This window comes from Periophthalmus magnuspinnatus, chromosome 22 (genome assembly GCF_009829125.3).
Source record: "Periophthalmus magnuspinnatus isolate fPerMag1 chromosome 22, fPerMag1.2.pri, whole genome shotgun sequence".
NCBI lineage: Eukaryota > Metazoa > Chordata > Actinopteri > Gobiiformes > Gobiidae > Periophthalmus > Periophthalmus magnuspinnatus.
Window position 1 is genome coordinate 6222148 of NC_047147.1, and position 19948 is coordinate 6242095.

General features: G+C 39.9%; 1 protein-coding gene across 1 annotated transcript in view; it reads left to right on the top strand.

Moving 5' to 3' along the window:
- The window catches only part of palm1b (paralemmin 1b), a 51716-nt gene that overhangs the window by 14123 nt on the left and 17645 nt on the right, over positions 1-19948 (top strand). Inside the window, exons 2-3 of the mRNA XM_033988864.2 lie at positions 12108-12150; positions 15509-15589. Coding sequence (XP_033844755.1) covers positions 12109-12150; positions 15509-15589 — 123 coding nt within the window. The 5' untranslated portion in view covers position 12108. The remainder of the gene's footprint in view (positions 1-12107; positions 12151-15508; positions 15590-19948) is intronic.

Sequence of the window (19948 nt, forward strand, 5' to 3'; positions counted from 1 at the left end):
GGTGGGACATGCCCGGAACACTTCCCCAGGGAGGTGTCCAGGAGGCGTCCGGAACAGATGCCCGACCCACTGTGGACAATACAAGTGTAATACATTACTCACAAAGGTGCAAAATGTTCTGTTTTCCCTGCAGCAGTGGCCATATATCACACTAAAGGAAAGTAACAGCTATGCTCTGGTCATTTCTGTTACAGCCACATCTCTTAATGTGTGAGCCTCACTTTGTACGCCCACTCTGGGAGGGAGATAAAACACTCACTTTGTTCGACTTTGGTTTAAACTTCGTGTTAAACCTCCATTCTTCTTGTAGTACAAAAACAAATCTCACCCTGTCAGACTGTTTGGCGAGACTCTGCGAGACTCTGCGAGACTCTGCGAGACTCTGCGAGACTCTGCAGAACGATCCCCGTTCCTCTGCGCCTGTTCTTCATGCAACAGGACAGAAACCGACTCCACCTCAGCTGCTCCTCTCCACGTGGAGGAGATCTTGACCGTTTATATCCGCGATCTCGTCCTTTCGCTCATTACCTAAAGCTCATGACCATAGATGAGAGTAGGAACATAGACTGACCGATAAATCGAGAGCTTTGTCCTTCGACTCAGCTCCTTCTGTTTTGTTCTGTTGTTCATATTAAAAAACAATTTACTTTTATGAACAGTAACAAGATCTTCAACCAAAAATAGTCCAATATGTTCCACAAACGACATTCTTTTACCGACAAAGCCTCATCTGTACATGTAAACCATTCAAATAAAGAGACTCAAAGCTGATTATAATTCGATTTATCGCACAGCTCAAGTTTTAGTCGTCCTCCTCTAGTCCTGGTTTATCTCCTGGTAAATGCAGCAAGGAAAAACACATCAACTTTAACCTGTTTAGTTCTGATTTAAACCAGATTTTCACAGTACGGCAGGAGGAAGCAGGTAGTGAGTATTTAAATCTGTACAAGAAGCTTTCACAAACCCTTTGGCGCATCAATAAAAACACGTGTATTAATTTTCCAAACAAGCGTATTCAATCAGAGCGGCGCTTTTGGCTCTTTTAGGTCGACGAGAATTAAAAAATACTTGATTATTAGCTTTAGGCAGCACTGTTTACGTCACAAAATGAGTCTTTTGCAATATTTTTGGGGGCGGAAAACGCAAAGAAAGACAGGATACTTCACGTTTACGTCCTGGTTTAGTTGTTAGTAACAGTCCCGAGTCTTAATTTAAGGTTATTTACGTCGTACCAAAAGCTTAAGTGCAACGCTGTATTAGAATAGAGAGAATATATCCTCCATTTGGGGCATTTCAAAGCAGAGTCAGTGAGTAGTTGTTGAGTACTGAGCTTTTAAAAGAGGATGTCGAAGGACCTAATGTGTTCCTGGAAATGCAGCTAAAGTAACGGCGTCCTCGGGGGGAGGGGGGGTTTCATTCATTAGTCCACTCCGCCACAACTCCATATGCACCTGCTTTTATGCACAGTATTGACCAATTCGTATGGAGTACAGGGAGGAAGTACTCGAGAGATGTACTCTGAGAAAATACTTGTATAACAGAACTCAAGCAGAGATCGAAGCGTGCGTTAAAAATAAAAATGTACGTTGAGTAAACTTGTTTTGGTGGATTTTTAAAGCAGCAGTTACTATCAGTGGTGGAAGGTAACGAAGTACAAGTATCTGTACTTTGCTTAAGTACATTTTACAGTGGATACTTTGGATACATTTGAGAGCAGTATCTGTACTTTTTCTCCACGACATTTTTGAACAGGACTGAAAAACAAAAAGTACTTTTTCAGATGATTTGAGGGGTTATTTTTACCATGTTCATGGAAAAACCTGACTAAAGTTTTCGAGTTCAAGCTTCGGGTTTGAGCGAAACACAAATAAATACGTAAAATTCATGAGAAAAATGAAGAAATTGATGTGTATTGCTGCTGTTTACCAAAATATGATTCAGTTTTTAATCAATATCATATGTACACTGTAATAAATTAACACCAACTAGTTTAACTTTTTACTCTTAAAGTATTTTTTTTTACTAGTCAGTTTTTACCATATCTGCATTTTTATTTAAGTAACAAAACTGAGTACTTCATGCATCACTGGCCACTACTATATCACTGTTACTAGTCCTACTCCTGCATGTACTGTGGTCTCATAGTACTATATCACTGTGTTCATTTACAGTTGACAGTTTGTCGCTCGTGGTCTCACAGCGGCTGCACTTTGGATATTGGCCAGAGTCACTTTATTTAAATCTGTCAATAGTGTTTAGACACATTGAGTCCTGATATTTTCTTGAGATTAAATCCTAAACATTCATCTACATCACATTTCAAAACCTCAGCAGATCAAAACATAGAAATAGGATGGACTTTGGACATTGTCGTTAAAAAACAGTGGTGGAACGTGACGAAGTACAAGTAGTAAAGTACTGCAGGCATTTAAGTATAAATTTGAGGTATCTGTACTTTGGTAGAAGTCGAAGTTAAATCCATCAACTGGACAAAACGTCACTCCTACAACGTTTTGTCCAGTTGATGGATTTAACTTCGGCTTTTACTCTGGACGACTGACTGACTGTACTTTATCTGTACTTTATCCAAATACATTTTAAAATACTTTGACTTCACTACATTTTTAAACAGGTCTGAAAAGTGAAAGTCTGAATTGGTTTAATTTTTACACATTCATAATTTGAGCAAACAAAAATATACAAATAAAAAAAGCTGAGAAAAAACGATTTGATTTTTTGTTTCTGTTGAACAAAATTCAGCACAAATCTATCAAAATCACAAAATTTGAAGCTGCAAAATACTTTTAGTTTTTACTCTTTAAGTAAATTTTTAAACAGATACTTTAATACTTTGGCAGCACTTTAAAACAGGGTCCGGGACTTACTAGGTACTTACTGTGGTACTTAGTAGATACTTGACTAGTAAATACAATGGTAGTTACTGTGGTACTTGCGGTGGTACTTTGGCTAGTAATTATACTGTCTAATCATATAGTATATACTTTTATGTTGTGTATTAAATCTTTTTTCTAACTGCAATAACACCCCCACTAAACCACATCACTCCACCCCTCAATAAATACCACTGTAACTAACACTATAATGAACCATTCACTTAATACGACAGATTACTATAAGTACCAGTACTAGTACCAATAACTATTAGTGTAAGTACCGCTTTAAGTACCACAAAGTACCACTGTTAGTCCCAGCCAAAGTACTGGTAAGTATCAGTATAATTACCAGCAAAAGGACCACCACAAGTACTACAGAAACTACCACAATTACTATCACTGTAACTACCACAGTCAAGTATCTGCTCACTGTAGTAGTACCTAGTAAGTCGCGGACCCTATTTTAAAGTACTGCCAATACTTTTACTTAAATAGATTCTTTCATATGATACTTTTACTGAAGTATTTTGTGTGCTCCAATAGCTATACTTTCACTTAAGCGACACAATTGCATACTTCTTCAACCAGTGTAAAAAAACAGCGTGAACCAATTCAAAAAACACCGTGAGAACCATATGGAATCAACTGCTAGTGACTCATTATTATCCAGGGACACTGTTTGATGAGAACCATACAGAAACAATTACCTTTAACGATCCCGCGCAGATGTTTTTGTGTCACGGTGCAGCATTAGCGTACAAGATTGGACTAAGTTGTCAGAGCTAACAAGTTCCACAATTTTTACTTTACCAATTGCTTTTATTCTTTAATTATATTTTCATTTGTCGTAATAAAATCAGGTCATCGCTGAATATGAAACAACCCGAGTTCGTTTATGGACCGAGGCTAGTTTAATATCAGTTTTAATAGTAGCCCGTGGCCCGCTGGACTCGTTAAGATGCTCAAACTGCTGATACAAACACATTAGAGAGCGCGGTGTGCGTCTGAGGCTTGTGGGTTGTGCGTTGTTGTTATTACTGACTTGTGCGTCCTCAGCTGTTACATCAAAGTTCATCTGACCAACCAGAGATCACCGTTACCCTCGTCTGTTGTGATTAATAAAAAAAACAAAACACTGAAAATACTGTATCTGCCTCGTGTACGAACATCAGGGGCTTTTGTCGTGCTGCCCGTTTCATCAATAATGGATGAAGAGAGCAAGAAAAAGAGGAGAAGAGGGAGGAAAAAGTGATGGAGAGACACGTGCGCTTGTGTCGATGGTGTACAGAATGGTAATTACATCCGTGGCCGAGAGACAAAGCGCTCTGAGCCACGAGCAACAGGAAAACAATAGCGGAGTTGGTAGAGTTTGCTCTGATCCGAAGGTTGGAGGTTCGAATCCCGCTCTCTACGTGAACACTATCGGTTGAGCAGTGAGATTAGGCCTGTCACGATAACAAATCTTTAAGTTTGATAGATTGCTGAGGTAAATATAGACGATAAACGATAATATTGCAACTAATTTATGCCACTGATGCAATATTCCAAGAGCAGATTGTAATGTGGCTAATGCATTACATGGGACTATCCTTGAAGCTAACAGAAAAAAGGACAACACAAAAAATTTAAAGTGTTTGTGTATCATCTTGTAATTGAATTGTTTGGAATTTCTACTCACCTTACCCATGTTGTCGGCCATCTTAAGTGGCCCCAGGGAGCTGGAGCACTTTAAGAAGGTTCCGGGGAAGATAACTGTGTGCTAATAAGGAGGGGTGTCAAAAATGTTAGCTTTGTGTATCTAATTTGTGTTCACGGTTAAACTGATCAATTTAATGTAGAGCTCTATTTTTAACAACATATTTGATTGAATAAATATTTGCACTGTTTTGTTAGAGCTAATTTTAACAAGAGTATTGGATGTGTGCAAACTTACCTGTGCTGCAGAGTGAGCTCAACCAATTATGGAGGTGCTCTATGAAAGGAGCAAACCTCAGTCTGCTAAAGTGAGGGTGTTGTGTGTGTATGAGGTACTGCCATGCCGATTGATTTATTGATTTATTTTATTTTTATTATTTTTTATTATTTTATTTATATTTTATTTTTAATTGTATTTATTTATTTTTTATTTTAATTTTTTTATATTTTTTATTTTATGTTTTTTTTATTTTAGTTAAATTTTTTATTTTAATTTTACTTTTTTATTTGAATGTTTATCTTTTATTTTAATGTTTATTTTTAATTTTAATTTTAATTTTTATGTATTTTATTTTTATTTATTTATTTTTATTTTAATGTTTATTTATTTTTTATTTTATTTTATATTTTTGGTGTCAGAAAATAAATGCACTTGGGTTTGCACTGGACAAATTCTCTCAGCTCTGCTCTGTACCTCATTAAACTGCCAAGGCTGCCATCCGGGCAATTAAACAGATTTAAACCACAAAAACTATTCTAAATCAACAATATTGTTAAAAAATCATGAGCGGCAATAAATAAACAGCAGAGCGAAACACTTTAGTCGTTAGTTTGTGTCTGTAATGAGTCACGGAAGTTATTAATTCAACATTTTATGGCTTAAATCTTGTTGTACTGCCAAAAAATAATCAAAACTTTCCCTGTAGTACAAAGAAAAAGTACACAGGATTCTGGCTTTAATATATTGAACAATAAGTCGATATAGGAATTCACTGACCTATAGATGATCACTGTTGTTGTGTCCTTGGGCAAGACACTTAACTCACCCTCAGTATCTGTGTACACTGTTGTATGAATGTGTGTGCGAAAGATTCCTTGATGTAAAGTGCTTTGTGTGCCTTGAAGGTGGAAAAATGCTGTATAAAAATGTGACTATTTTCCGTTTAATACAGCAGTGATTATTACAAACAGATAAAAAAAATATATTAGGATGTAAATTTCAGTAAAAAATGCTAGTAGTTTCTTTAAACACCCACAGCGTAACTTTTTGCAGACTAAAATAAAAGCGTGTTTGTTTTTTTCATTGTGAATGTTTTCTAAAAATATGCGTCTTTGCTGTGCTTGCCTCTCCGCAAACTTGACTTTTATTTGTCCCGGGAGGAAAACTGATGGTGTTATTTTCAGCGTTAATACTTGTTAAAATGACATATTGACATGACATAGATCACTTGGAAACGCTGTCGTAAACACTGTAACTGTACCTCTTTGCCCCGTCTTTACCGCAGCAGCAGAACCATCAGCCACCTCAGCCTTATTTGTCTGTTTTTAATGTGGAAATAAAAATACCAGGATCATTTAGAGCGGGTTAATATGAACATTTTAAGCCCAAAATGACGAGTCTGACAGCAGCAGTTACAAAAAAAGAGGCGACAGTTTTTCAATAGAAAGTGAATCGGAGCCAGAGTCTGAAATGCAGCAGCTAGCCTGTTAGCTACGTCCATTTATATATACAGTCTATGAGTCCAGCCAACATCTCATAAACAAACATGATGTAATAGTTTATTTCTGTAAAACAATAGGGCCAGTCGACTTTTAGACATTTCACCAATTTCTCAAAAAAACAATAAATGTGATTGTACCAAAGTGATTGTTTGGTTGTGGTGGGTGTTTGTCCATTTTCTACATAGTTTGTGTTTCTCCTCTGTGACCCCTCTAAGCCGGGACAGCTCTCAGACACGACCCAGGGCCTCCTCCCTCCCCCTGAGTCACAGTGGGACAGCTGAGTGTGCAGATGTCGACAGATATTACACAGACTTGGTTTATTTATTTGTTTGTTTGAGTATTTGTTCATTTTAAGATTTGTGTGTGTATTTTTTTATGTATTTATTTGAATTAGAACCGTGTGTGCTAATCAATATGTCAGCAAGAAGCTTCAAACATAAATCTGACAGAGTTAGAACAATAGCTCAGTTTCATGTGGTGACCTAAGGCAGATAAAAACATTAAACACTCAGACAATACTACACATCGCATTACACTTTTTGGGACAGAACTGCAACGTGAAAGTGTGTGAAGAGTGGGAGAGACATTCGGAAATTTGTTTGTACAGGGCTCCATGCTAACAGTTTGAGTTGGACGCATCAAAACCCGACGCCATTGTAATATATTGTCCTTAAATTGCTTCAACAATAACAGCTAAATAAAGAACTTGGTTAGTTACTTTTACCTGGACATACAACACATACTCTATACTACACACTAATTAAACTCTATACTACACACTTATTAAACTCTATAGTACACACTTATTAAACTCTAAACTACAGACTTATTAAACTCTATACAACACACTTATTAGAGTATACTACACACATATTAAACTCTAAACTACACATTTATTAAACTCTGTACTACACACTTATTAAACTCTCTACTACACACTTATTAAACTTTGTACTACACACTTATTAAACTCTATACTACACATTATTGAACTCTATACTACACACTTATTAAACTACACAACACACTTATTAAACTTTATACTACACACTTATTAAACTCTATACGACACACTTATTAAAGTCTATACTACACACTTATTAAACTATACAACACACTTATTTAACTCTATACTGCACACTTATTAAACTATACAACACACTTATTTAACTCTATACTACACACTTATTAAACTCTGTACTACACACTTATTAAACTCTGTACTACACACTTATTAAAGTCTATACTACACACTTATTAAACTTTATACTACACACTTATTAAACTCTATACAACACACTTATTAAACTCTGTACTACACACTTATTAAAGTCTATACTACACACTTATTAAACTATACAACACACTTATTTAACTCTATACTATACACTTATTAAACTCTGTACTACACACTTATTAAACTCTATAGTACACACTTATTAAACTCTGTACTACACACTTATTAAAGTCTATACTACACACTTATTAAACTCTGTACTACACACTTATTAAAGTCTATACTACACACTTATTAAAGTCTATACTACACACTTATTAAACTCTGTACTACACACTTATTAAAGTCTATACTACACACTTATTAAAGTCTATACTACACACTTATTAAAGTCTATACTACACACTTATTAAACTCTATAGTACACACTTAGCTTAGCGTACCAGAGCGTGACCTGAGCGCATCCACCTCAGCTCCAACTGGCTTTATCGGTCTAGTCAGAGCTAGAGTCAGTGAAATAATGCGTTTTCCATTTAGTTGCCAGTTAAAACAATCATTTAAATGCATTCTATTTGATTTAATCTGCGTTTATAATGAGGACACAGGAGAAGGGATGTGATGAGGATCTGTCAGGCGCCCAAGGAAAAGTTCTAGTTGCACCGGGGAAAATTTTAGGCTCCCAGATTAGTCACACTCTGGAGCTGTTTGAGCTGGAATGAGTCTCTCTGGGGTTTGCACAAAAAGGGACATAGTGTGTGTAATAATGAATAGATAAAATGAAGATAACCAAAAGTCAAGTCGTAGCAAAACTTTCAAAATATTGCAATGATGCGATATTTTGTGTTTAACTCAGAGTTAACAGTTATTGTTGTTCTTGTAACTGTTGATGTGATGGTTCGATTGGTCAATTGTGGTCAGTTTGGAGGTGTTTTGTTGTTGTTTTCATCCTACAGTAGCTCTTGTGTTCAGAGAATAAACAACCAGAAGAAAATGGCCGTGTTTCCTTACCCAGAATGCCATATTATACGCTTGGGTTTGGTCCAGGTGTCGTCTTGGTCAGGCCCGTTGACAGAAATTTGAGAACCCGGGGCAAGAATCCTCACATGGGCCCCCGTTTTATATAAATGATGAAGAAAAATTCTAAGACTCTAGGATCTGGGACAACAAACCAAATTGTCCCCCTCTTGTCAACTCCCCTGGTTTTGGTCTAGTCCTAGGTTTAGTCCCAGTTTTAGTTTGTGTTCCCGTGTGAAACGCACCCAAATCAGCCTATTACTGACATCATTCTTGTTATGCATTGTTGAACTTTTGCACAACTCATGATATTTTCGCATTAGAAAGAATGTATCCGGCAGCACAATCTGTTTACGTGTGTCCTTGTGGCTCGATCAGATGATTGTGGCTGCGCTCCCTCTCTCCGCAGGATCCCCATGTGACGCTGAGGGCGTGGGCGACTCAGCCGGAGAGGGATGAGGTATCAGACTGTATAGATTCACTGAGAAAATCATGAATCATACTTTAAACTCTAGCCTTGAGGTATCTCGCAGAATCCTACAGGGAATAAGAGGTTATAAAAGAAGTGTGAAAGACAATCTGTGGCCCATTATGTACAGTGAAAGGTATGGTTTGAATGTGAGGGTTTATGCGTACAATAATAAGTGTGATGAAGGCCTACAGCGGGGCCGCAGTGAAAGACGAGGCATGATTTACAGAAAAGCTTTGTGAAATTTGTTTTCCTTTGGTTAGACGCAGTTCAGCTAATGTGTAGTCTTATTGTTATGGAAGTATGCAGAGTTGTTTTTGTTTTATCGTTTGAAATATGCTGAGATCGGGACTTGAGCAGTTTTAATTACTTGAGCTAAAGCATATTTCTCGTTCTGCGTTTGACCTGGAGTTGAAGTATTTGATAATATCTTAGAAAAGAGTGGGCTGTGTGAGTAAAATGTCAAAATAGCAGTTGGCTGAGATTTGAACCGACAACTCCTCCAGTCCAAGCCAAGTTACCATGACAAATTACACTTTATTTATCAGTTTATCTAAAAGAACATTTATGAACTTGCTTTGGTTTAGGATTTATGTTTTTCTCTCAACCTTTTGTTTCGTAGAATACTCAAATCATCCAGATGTAGAGTATTATTTTACTTGCCAAGTCCTCTTCTTTATAGTGACTTTGTGTGCAGTTTTACAAATGAGATGCTATGTTTTATAATTGATTGATCTGATTTTGTGGGGCTATACAGGGTCACTTGTTTTGTTGCCTGGGCTCTAAAACACACACTTCTTCAACACTTTACGAAGATGCGAATCTGGTCACCGCTCAATCTCTCCGTTTTCAGAGGGTCGTGATTGACAGGTGGATTAGCTGGAAAAAATAAAAACAAAAAAACACACAGGAGGCTGAAAAACATTACGGATTTCTATAGAATCAATGGACGAACCCACTAAACTCTATCAATCTGAGGTGAGAGGAATGAGATTGTATTTGTAAATCATAGCGGACCAATGAGCTCCTTCGTTTCAGATGTGCCACATAAAAAAAATGGATTTGATTGCACGATCACAGTTGACCGGGCAACAGAAGACATGGGGACCAGACTGATCAATCTGAATAAAAAGTAAAGATATTATATTATTATTTAAAGAGATCATTCTGGATTTACTAGGCAACTTCACATGAGTTTTTGAGAATGTTTTTTATGGAGCCTAGAGTCGCTTTTTAAAGGCTTAGTAGCTCGTTTCTCTTCCAGCTGATGCTTCACATACCCTGGATCACTTCACAAACCACATCTGATCCTATTAAAAACTCTATTATTGTTTTATGGCGATACAGTGATAGTGTGTCCCATGTCACTGTCAGGACGCACAGCTTCTGCCCCTCTGGCTCTGAGCACTGCTTCCTCTTGACCGTCCATCCTGGAGTTCTGGTCTGGAACCTATTAGGACAGGAATCTCCAGCAGCGCCCAGCTAGCCCATTAGCATGCCTGTGCTAACTCCCTCTGACAGGAAAAAGGACAGAGATTTACTGCTAACAGACAGATGTTTCAACCCCAGTCCCAAGGAAGCTGTAACTGCTGTTAAAAGGAAAGTCATTTGTCATACCATGCAATAATTCACCGCAAATGTTTGCTCTTTCGTACTTGAAGTTATCTAAACTCTCATTTATTATTAAAGCAGGAATCCATGGCTTTTTGACCATCGGTGAAATCAATTACAAGATAAAGGTCCTATACAGTGGTCCCTCATTTATCGCGGGGGTTACATTGTAAAAATAACCCACAAATCTGCAAAGTAATTTGATTTTTTACAATTATTCTATGTTTTTGTCTGTAAAACCCCTCACCACACACTTTATACACTTTTCTCACACAGGCATTAACATTTTCTCACATTTCTCTCTTGTTTAAACTCTCTCAAAGTTCAAACCTTCGTAGGCGTCTTTGTCAGTGCAGAACGTTCATCAACATTGTGGGTTTTGTCGGGGAGAAAACACATTGCAAACGTACAGCACTTCAGAGTCACACTGCGATCCAACGTTTATGTAAATTTGTCTGAACACATTCTGTACTGTACAGGAGACACGGCACAGAGGAGACTGAACACGATGCACGTTCAGACACTGTAAAAAAGCATGTAAATTCACGAAACAGCGAGATCGCGAAAGGTGAACCATGATATAGTGAGGAACAACTGTATCACACAAAAGTAACTCTTTGAGCTTTAAGTCATGATATGAGGCTGTTACCTCCTCAAAAACAGACCTAGAGTTGTGTTTTATTTCATCCACACATGTTTGGTTATCCTGTATTTTCTAGTCTGTCCACACCTCCAAATCTCTAAATGCTCTTTTCCACCTTATGATGTCATGAAGTGTTAGTTTTCATGTTAACAGCTACGTTTTACCTTTATTTCAGTACAGATTGGCGATTCCAGGGCTGAAATTATCCAAATGATTCTAGTGAAGGCGTGTGGAGTTTAAAAACACAGTGGAGCACGTCCTGTATTACCACGTGACATCACAAGGTGGGACAGAGTGTTTTCTGTTTGAGAGAAGAACTCAAATATGCAGGGTTTTTGTGTTAATCATATGTCAATGAAACAAAACACAACTCCAGGTCTGTTTTTGAAGAGGAAACAACATTATAACTTAGATCAGAAAGTAGCGTAATATGTGCGTTTAACATCAATATGGCGTCTGTGAAGTAGCAATAAAAAGCAAGTATTTTTGTGTTTGTTTTGGCCAGATGAGCTACTCCAAATCTCCTGTGTTGTTTGTAGTAGCCAGATTATCTCAAATGTGGTGAAAGAACAGTGCAGGGGAGTGAACACTGCCTTGTGTGGTCTGAGCCAACAGACATAATTCTGTCTCTAACTGTCAGAAAACATGGAGAATCCCGGTTAGTTGAAGTGGGATTCAAGTGATTGTACATGTGCGATGATCCATATACTGAAAAAGAAAAATGCTGCACGGTAGCAACAGGTTCTTATAAGATTCACTGTGAAAGTTTGTGGAGTTTTAAAGATAATGTGTCTGATCTCGTATTTGTTGTTGTTTTTTTAGGATGGCTGAGGTGTCCCAAGAGGAGCGACTCCAGGCCATCGCTGTGAGTGTTTTTTTACTCTCTCACTGCTCTCTTTCCCATCATTTGTTTGTCTCTCTCCTTACCCCCCCACTGTCTTCCTTTCTCCCCTATTTCCTTTCTCTGTCTCTTCCGCCACTCTCCCTCTGTCTCTCTTCCTCACACTCTTTCTCTTTCCCTTTCTCTCTCACCATGTCTCCTCTCTCTCTCTTATCCCCCCCCGCTCCCCCCTTCCTCTCTCTTCTCTCTCTCTCCTACCTCCTCCCTCTCTCAGTCACTCTCTCTCTCTCTCTCTCTCTGCCTTACTTTCTCTCCTCTTCTTCCTGTCTCTCTTTCTCTGTCTCTATCTTACTCTCCTTCCTCTTTTCCCTGTCTCTCTCTCTGTTTTACTCTCCCTCCTCTTCCCCCTGTCTCTCTCTCTCTGTCTTACTCTCCTTCCTCTTCTCCCTCTCTCTGTCTTACTCTCGCTCCTGTTCTCCCTGTGTCTCTTTCTCTATCTTACTCGCCCTCCTTCTCCATGTCTCTCTTTCTGTCTCTGTCTTACTCTCCCTGCTCTTTTCCCTGTCTCTCTCTGTCTTACTCCTCCCTCCTCTTCTCTCTGTCTCTGTCTTACTCTCCCTCCTTACCCCTGTCTCTCTTTCTATCTTACTCTCCCTCCTCTTCCCCCTGTCTCTCTCTCTCTGTCTTACTCTCCCTCCTCTTCTCCCTGTGTCTCTCTCTCTGTCTTATTCTCCTTCCTTCCCTCTGTCTCTCTGTCTTACTCTCCCCCCTCTTCTCTCTCTCTGTCTCTGTCTTACTCTCCCCCCTCTTCTCTCTCTCTCTGTCTTACTCTCCCTTCCTCCTTCCCCGTGTCTCTCTCTCAGTCTTTGTTTTACTCTCCCTCCTGTTCTCCCCGTGTCTCCCTTTCTGTCTTACACTCCCTCCTTTTCTTACCATGTCTCTGTCTCTGTCTTACTCTCCCTCCTCTTCCCCCTGTCTCTCTGTCTTACTCTCCCTCCTCCATCCCCCCGTGTCTGTCTCTCTCTCTGTCTCTATCTTACTCTCCTTCCCCCTTGTCTCTATCTTACTCTCTCTCCTTCCCCCTTGTCTCTGTCTCTCTCTCAGTCCGGGGGCATCTCAGGGGAAAGCTCAGATGATTTGAGGCCCTTCAGGATGCGACTGGCTGATCTTAATGACTCAACCTTTTAGCTCCATCTCCTCTGGCCCATTAGAGCATCAGTCAGACGTCCTGTCGGTGCTGCCCTCAGTGTCTCTATCCCGTCTGCATCTCGTCCACTCCGCCTGCACATCCTCTCTACACTCGCATGACATTCAACAGAGCAGCTCCGACTGTCGAAAGAAGCTAATTAATATGAAAATACAATAGAAATGTAACTCTTAAAGGGCCAGTACCTCATTTTAAAATATGACTGAGGAACATGTAGCTCCTCCCACTTAGGCTGCTTGTTCTCCCTGTCTCTCTCTCTCTTACTCTCCCTCTCTCTCTCTCTCTCTGTCTTACTCTCTCTCTCTCGCTGTCTTACTCTCCCCCCTCTCTCTCTCTGTCTTACTCTCCCGCTCTCTCTCTTTCTCTCTCTCTCTCGCTGTCTTACTCTCCCCCTTCTCTCTCTCTATCTTACTCTCCCTCTCTCTCTGTCTCTGTCTTACTCTCCCTTCTGTCCTCCCTGTCTCTCTCTCTGTCTTACTCTCCCTCCTCTTCTCTCTCTTTCTGTCTCTGTCTTACCCTCCCTCTCTCTCTCTCACTCTGTCTTACTCTCCCTTTCTCTCTCTCTCTTTGTTTCTGTCTTACTCCCCTCCTCTCTCTCTCTCTCTCACTCCGTCTTACTCTCCCTTGCGCTCTCTCTCTGTCTTACTCTCCCTCTCTCTCTCCCTCTCTCTGTCTTACTCTCCCTCTCTCGCTGTCTCTCCCTCTCTCTGTCTTACTCTCTCTCTGTCTTACGCTCTCTCTCTCTCTCTCTCTCTCGCTGTCTTACTCTCCCCTCTCTCTGTCTTACTCTCTCTCTCTCTCTGTCTTACTCTCCCTCTCTCTCTCGGTCTCACTCTCTCTCTCTCTTGCTGTCTTACTCTCCCCCTTCTCTCTCTCTCTCTGTCTTACTCCCCCCCTCTCTCTGTCTCTGTCTTACTCTCTCTCCCCCTCTCTCCCTCTCTCTGTCTTACTCTCCCTCTCTCTCTCCCTCTTTCTGTCTTACTCTTTCTCTCTCTCTCTCTGTCTTACTCTCCCTCTCTCTGTCTTACTCTCCTTCTCTCTCTCTGTCTTACTCTCCCTCTTGTTCTCCCTGTCTCTCTCTCTCTCTCTGACTTACTCTCCCTCTTGTTCTCCCTGTCTCTCTCTGTCTTACTCTCTCCTCTTCTCCCTGTCTCTCTCTCTCTGTCTTACTCTCCCTCCTCTTCTCTCTCTCTCTCTCTCATTCTCTCTCTGTCTTGCTCTCCCTCCTCTCTCTCTCTCTGTCTCTGTTTTACTCTACCTCCTCTTCTCTCTCTCCCTCTCTCTCTCTGTCTTACTCTCCCTTCTCTCTCCCTCTCTCTCTCTGTCTTACTCTCCTCTCTCTCTCTGTCTCCCTCTCTGTCTTACCCCCCCTCTTTCCCCCTGTCTCTCTCTCTATCTTACTCTCTGTCTGTCTTACTCTCCCTCTCTCTCTCTCTCTCTCTCTCAGTCTCTGTCTTACTCTCCTCTCTCTCCTCTCTCTCTCTCTCTGTCTCCCTCTCTGTCTTACTCTCACTCTCTCTCTCTCTTTCTCTCTCTCTTACCCCCCTCTCTTTCTCTGTCTTACTCTCTGTCTCTCTGTTTTACTCTCCCTCTCTATCTTACTCTCCCTCTCTCTCTATCTCCCAGTCTCTGTCTTACTCTCCCTGCTCTTTTCTCTCTCCCTCCCTCTGTCTGTCTTACTCTCCCCTCCTCTTTTCCCTGTCTCTCTCTCTCTCTCTCTCCCTCTGTCTGTCTTAGTCTCCTCTCCTCTTTTCCCTGTCTCTCTCTCTCTCTCTCCCTCTCTCTGTCTTACTCTCCCCTCCTCTTTTCCCTGTCTCTCTCTCTCTCCCTCTCTCTGTCTTACTCTCCCCTCCTCTTTTCCCTGTCTCTCTCTCTCAGTCCGGGGGCATCTCAGGTCAAAGCTCAGATGACCTGAGACCCTTCAGCCCATACATGTCCCTGATTGGCTAATCCACCTGTCAATCACACCCACTTGAAACCAGGGAGACTCACTGTTGTCCAGACTCACATCTTCATCAACTATTGAAAAAGTGCACATCATTCACACGATTATTCACACTAAATATTTACTCCACACAGCGTCTTTTCCTGTGTCATCAGTTAATATAATCTTTCCGTTATTTATTTCATTATTTATTTGACAGACGACTAATAACCTCTCATTGTGTGTATCAGGAGAAACGGAAGAGGCAGACAGAGATTGAAAACAAGAGGAGGCAGCTCGATGATGACCGCCGACAACTGCAACATCTCAAGGTAAAACTGTCATTAAAGCGTCTCATCTGTGTTAAAATGGTGTTTCCTCATCACAAACAGACCTGGAGTTGTGTTTTGTTTCAGTCACACATGTTTAACACACAAATCCTGCATATTTAGGCTGATTTCTGCTTCTCTCAAACTGAAAACACTCTGTTCCACCTTGTGATGTCATCATGTGGTAATACAGGAAGTGCTCCACTGTGTTTTTAAACTCCATACACCTTCACTAGAATCATTTGGAGGATGGATTTCAGCCCTGGAACTGCCAATCTCTACTGGAAACTACCACTTCATGACATCACAAGGTGGAACAGAGCGTTTTGAGCTTTGGAGATGTACAAAACACAACTTTTTGAGCAGGTAACAGCATTATAACACGGCGTAAAGCTCACAAGAGTCAACTTTAAGCACATTGATATGGTGCTTTTTAGTGAGTGTGTTGTTTCACTATATATGACCTCATTATTTGAACTAGAGCTGCACTATAGAAGTAAAAGACATGATATTCAGTAACTGTGTTTAACAATATTTTTGCGATATTTCAATCCGTTTCCTTTTTGGAACGTTCACAAGTCAAACTCTGTCAAAATTTTTAAAAGACTTAACAGAGACTAAACCAAGACTACCCAAGTAAGAAAAATCATGACGAAAATCTGTCTTTTACTTTCAAAATGCATTGTGTTATTGTGATATACATTTGTTTTATTGCATCAGCCATAAAACAAATATAATTGCAATATCAATATTTTTGCGATATTTGAATATAGCCTAGTTTTTGGCACATTCTTAAGTCAAACTCTGACCCAAAGACTGACCCAAGTAAGAAAAATCATAACTAAAATCTGTCTTTTTGTGCATTTTACTTTCAAAACTTTCTTGCGATATTGATTATTGCATCAGCCACACACCCAACATCAACACACCCAAGTATCATGAATAAAATCTGCCTTTTTCTGCATTTTACTTTCAGAAAACATTGTGTTGCTGCGATATATATATTTGTTTTCTTGCAATATTGACTATTGCATCAGTCAGTATTGACTTTGGCACATTCTCTGTGCCAAAGTCAAACTCTGTCAAAAAAAAAAAGACTTAACAGAAACTAAACCGAGACTGACCCAAGTAAGAAAAATCATGAATAAAATCTGCCTTTTGTGCCTTTTTGTTTAAATAAATGTTGTATTGCTGCGATATGTGTGTGTGTGTGTGTGTGTGTATATATATATATATATATATATATATACACCGTAAATTTCGGATTATAAGCCGCTACTTTTTTTCCACGCTTTGAACCCTGCGGCTTTTACAGCAGTGCGGCTTATATATGGAATTTTACTGGATAACGGACCCTGGGGGGCGCTCTCTAGCTGTAAACGTAAAAGTGAGACAGACGTGGGGAAAGATTCTGCTCTGAAGAATTCACTAGTTTTGATTTTGAACGATCATTTTGCGCATCATGAAATGGATATGATGCAGTTTTTCAGAAAGGAAACAGAGCAGGGGTCGGCCTTTAACACGCAAAGAGCCATTTGGACCCACTTTCCACGTAAAATAAAACACTGGGAGCCGCAAATACTTTTTGACATCTAAAATGAAGATAACACTGTATAATAACAATAATGTAACGGAATAATGTAGGTTTTACTTTCACGGACAAGCCTTCTACACGTGGCAGATAAATATGGCAAAAACAACTTAAGTGCATTAAAAAAATACAACTCACCAAACCGCTGCATCATGCATCGCGCTGATTATGTGATTATGTCTACTCTACTCCGCAGTTTCTTTAAAAAAACAACAACAAAAAAACTCGTAGCGTATCGTTTAATCCCAGGTGCTTATTCTCCATGTGCCAAAGCAGTTTTGAAGGTTTCATTGCCTTATTTGCTTTTCCCGTATGTTACGCAGAGCGGACTGTGCGTGAGTCACCTGTAGCGACAAACCCAGATTTTAAGTAGGCATTGTCTGTTAAATTTATCTTTCTTTTTCTTGGAGGTCGTAGTCTCTTCTTCTGGCTCCTCAGTTGTCCTTTTCCCCTTTGTTAAAAAGATCTCCAAAGACTTTTGTTTTGGCTCATTTTCACTCGCTTGTGGCTCTACTTTTGTGCGTCGTGTCTGATGTGTTATACGTGATACGTCACCGCGGAGACAAGAGCAGATAATATACTTGCTACTACATCAAATAGATTTCTGTGGCGATTTCCAGCAGGATTTTCATGATACATCTACGGACGAGCTTATTAGTGTGTCATTAGGGACGGGCCAAAGTTGCTCCTGACCCCTGTGCGCACAACGTCTGAAAATCAGGGCTCTTTACGCAGGACTGTGAGCTGTGTCTGTGTTAGTTCCCAAGCCACGCAGAGCCGCAGTATGAGGCGGAAAGAGGCGCATACGGCTCCGGAGCCGCGAGTTGCCGACCCCTGAAATAGAGCCACTGCACGTAAGCTCGACATCAATGAATCCAACTTGGTCAATGTAAAAAGACGACAAAAGTTTTCAGAGGAAATAAAAGCAGATTTTCCGTGTTGGTGCAGCTTTATTTTCTAAACCTGCAGATGTGTTCATCCCGTGTTGTTGTCGTGTTGGTGCCAATTTTCAGGCACAGTTTAAAAAAAAGCGTGTCGGTGCACCGTCTTTCTGTGTAAATGTCTCATGTTACAATATGAAAACCTGCGGCTTTTATTCAGGTGCGGCTTATATATGTACAAAATTGATTTTCTCTTCAAATTTAGCTGGTGCGGCTTATATCAAGGTGCGCTCTGTAGTCCGAAATTTACGGTATATATAGTTATTTTCTTGCAATATCGATTGTTGCATCAGCCAATATTGCGATATCAATATTTTTGCAATATTTGAATATAGCCTAGTTTTAGGGACATTCACAAGTCAAACTCTGTCAAAATTTAAAAAAAAGACTTAACTGAGACTAAACCAAGTCTGACCCAAGTAAGAAAAATCATGAATAAAATCTGTCTTTTTGTGCATTTTACTTTCAAAAAACATTGTGTTGTTGCGATATATATTTATTTTCTTGCGATATCGATTATTGCATCAGCCAATATTGCGATATCAATATTTTTGCAATACATGAGTCAGTCCTAATTCTATATAATATTACACTTAACGACACAAATCAATAGATAAGGTCAGGACACGACAAATGTGACAGTCTCTGAGGCGAACAGTCGATATCGGTTTGTATTGATTTCAGTGATTTGACGACTCCCTTTCCATCTGATATTTAGACTCAGTGGAGGTTTTAAAGAGTTGGAAAACACCGCCCCCTGTCACTCACCCACTGTACCACAGCGCGGTAGGTCCTAACGTTTGGCGTCATAATCATAAATCCAATACTGATACCGCTGAGTTATCACTTAAACAAACCGGCCCTGACTTCACATTACGTAATTATAGCGCTACTTGTTATTACAGCTTGCCCTTGCATCTCTGACAAAAACAATCCATTGACCTTTGACCCTATTTATATTACAAATTCTTGCTCTTCTCCCTCCCTAACCTGCACCGCTAACATTCTCAGACTATAGTATTTCTGGTTTGCGATTCCTGGAACAAAAACCTTCAAAGTGTTACAATCCCACACGGACCTGAGAGCCAACAGTCCCACGTAGAGATACTCCCTCACTGCTGCTGTCACGCCACGTCCAGAACAGGAGATAACGGCCTCTCCTACACATGCACACACACACGCACGCACAAACACACACGCAAACACACACACACACACACGTCAGGTTTCCATGCATGTTGAGGACTTTACATTGACTTTCATTCATTTCCTGGACACTGATCCTGACCTTTACCACTACTTAATCACTACGACTGTGACATTAACCTAAAACCTAACCTGAAACCTTCACCACCTGCTTGTCTCCATGGAGATAATAAATACATAAATAAGTGAATTACAAAGTACTGTATTGTCCGAACTATGAGTCGCACTTTTTTTGGCCGGGGGTGCGACTTATACTCAAATGTGATTTATATGTGAAATATATGTTTTTTTTTATCTCTTCATTATTATGCATTTTTTGGCTGGTGCGACTTTTACTTCAGTACGACTTATACTCAGGCACGACTTATACGCAGGCACGACTTATACTCAGGTACGACTTATACTCAGGTACAATTTATACTCAGGCACGACTTATACTCAGGCACGACTTATACTCAGGCACGACTTATACTCCGATGCGACTTATACTCCGGTGCGGCTTATACTAAGGTACGACTTATACTCAGGTACGATTTATACTCCGATGCGACTTATACTCTGGTATGACTTATACTCAGGCACGACTTATACTCAGGTACGATTTATACTCAGGCACGACTTATA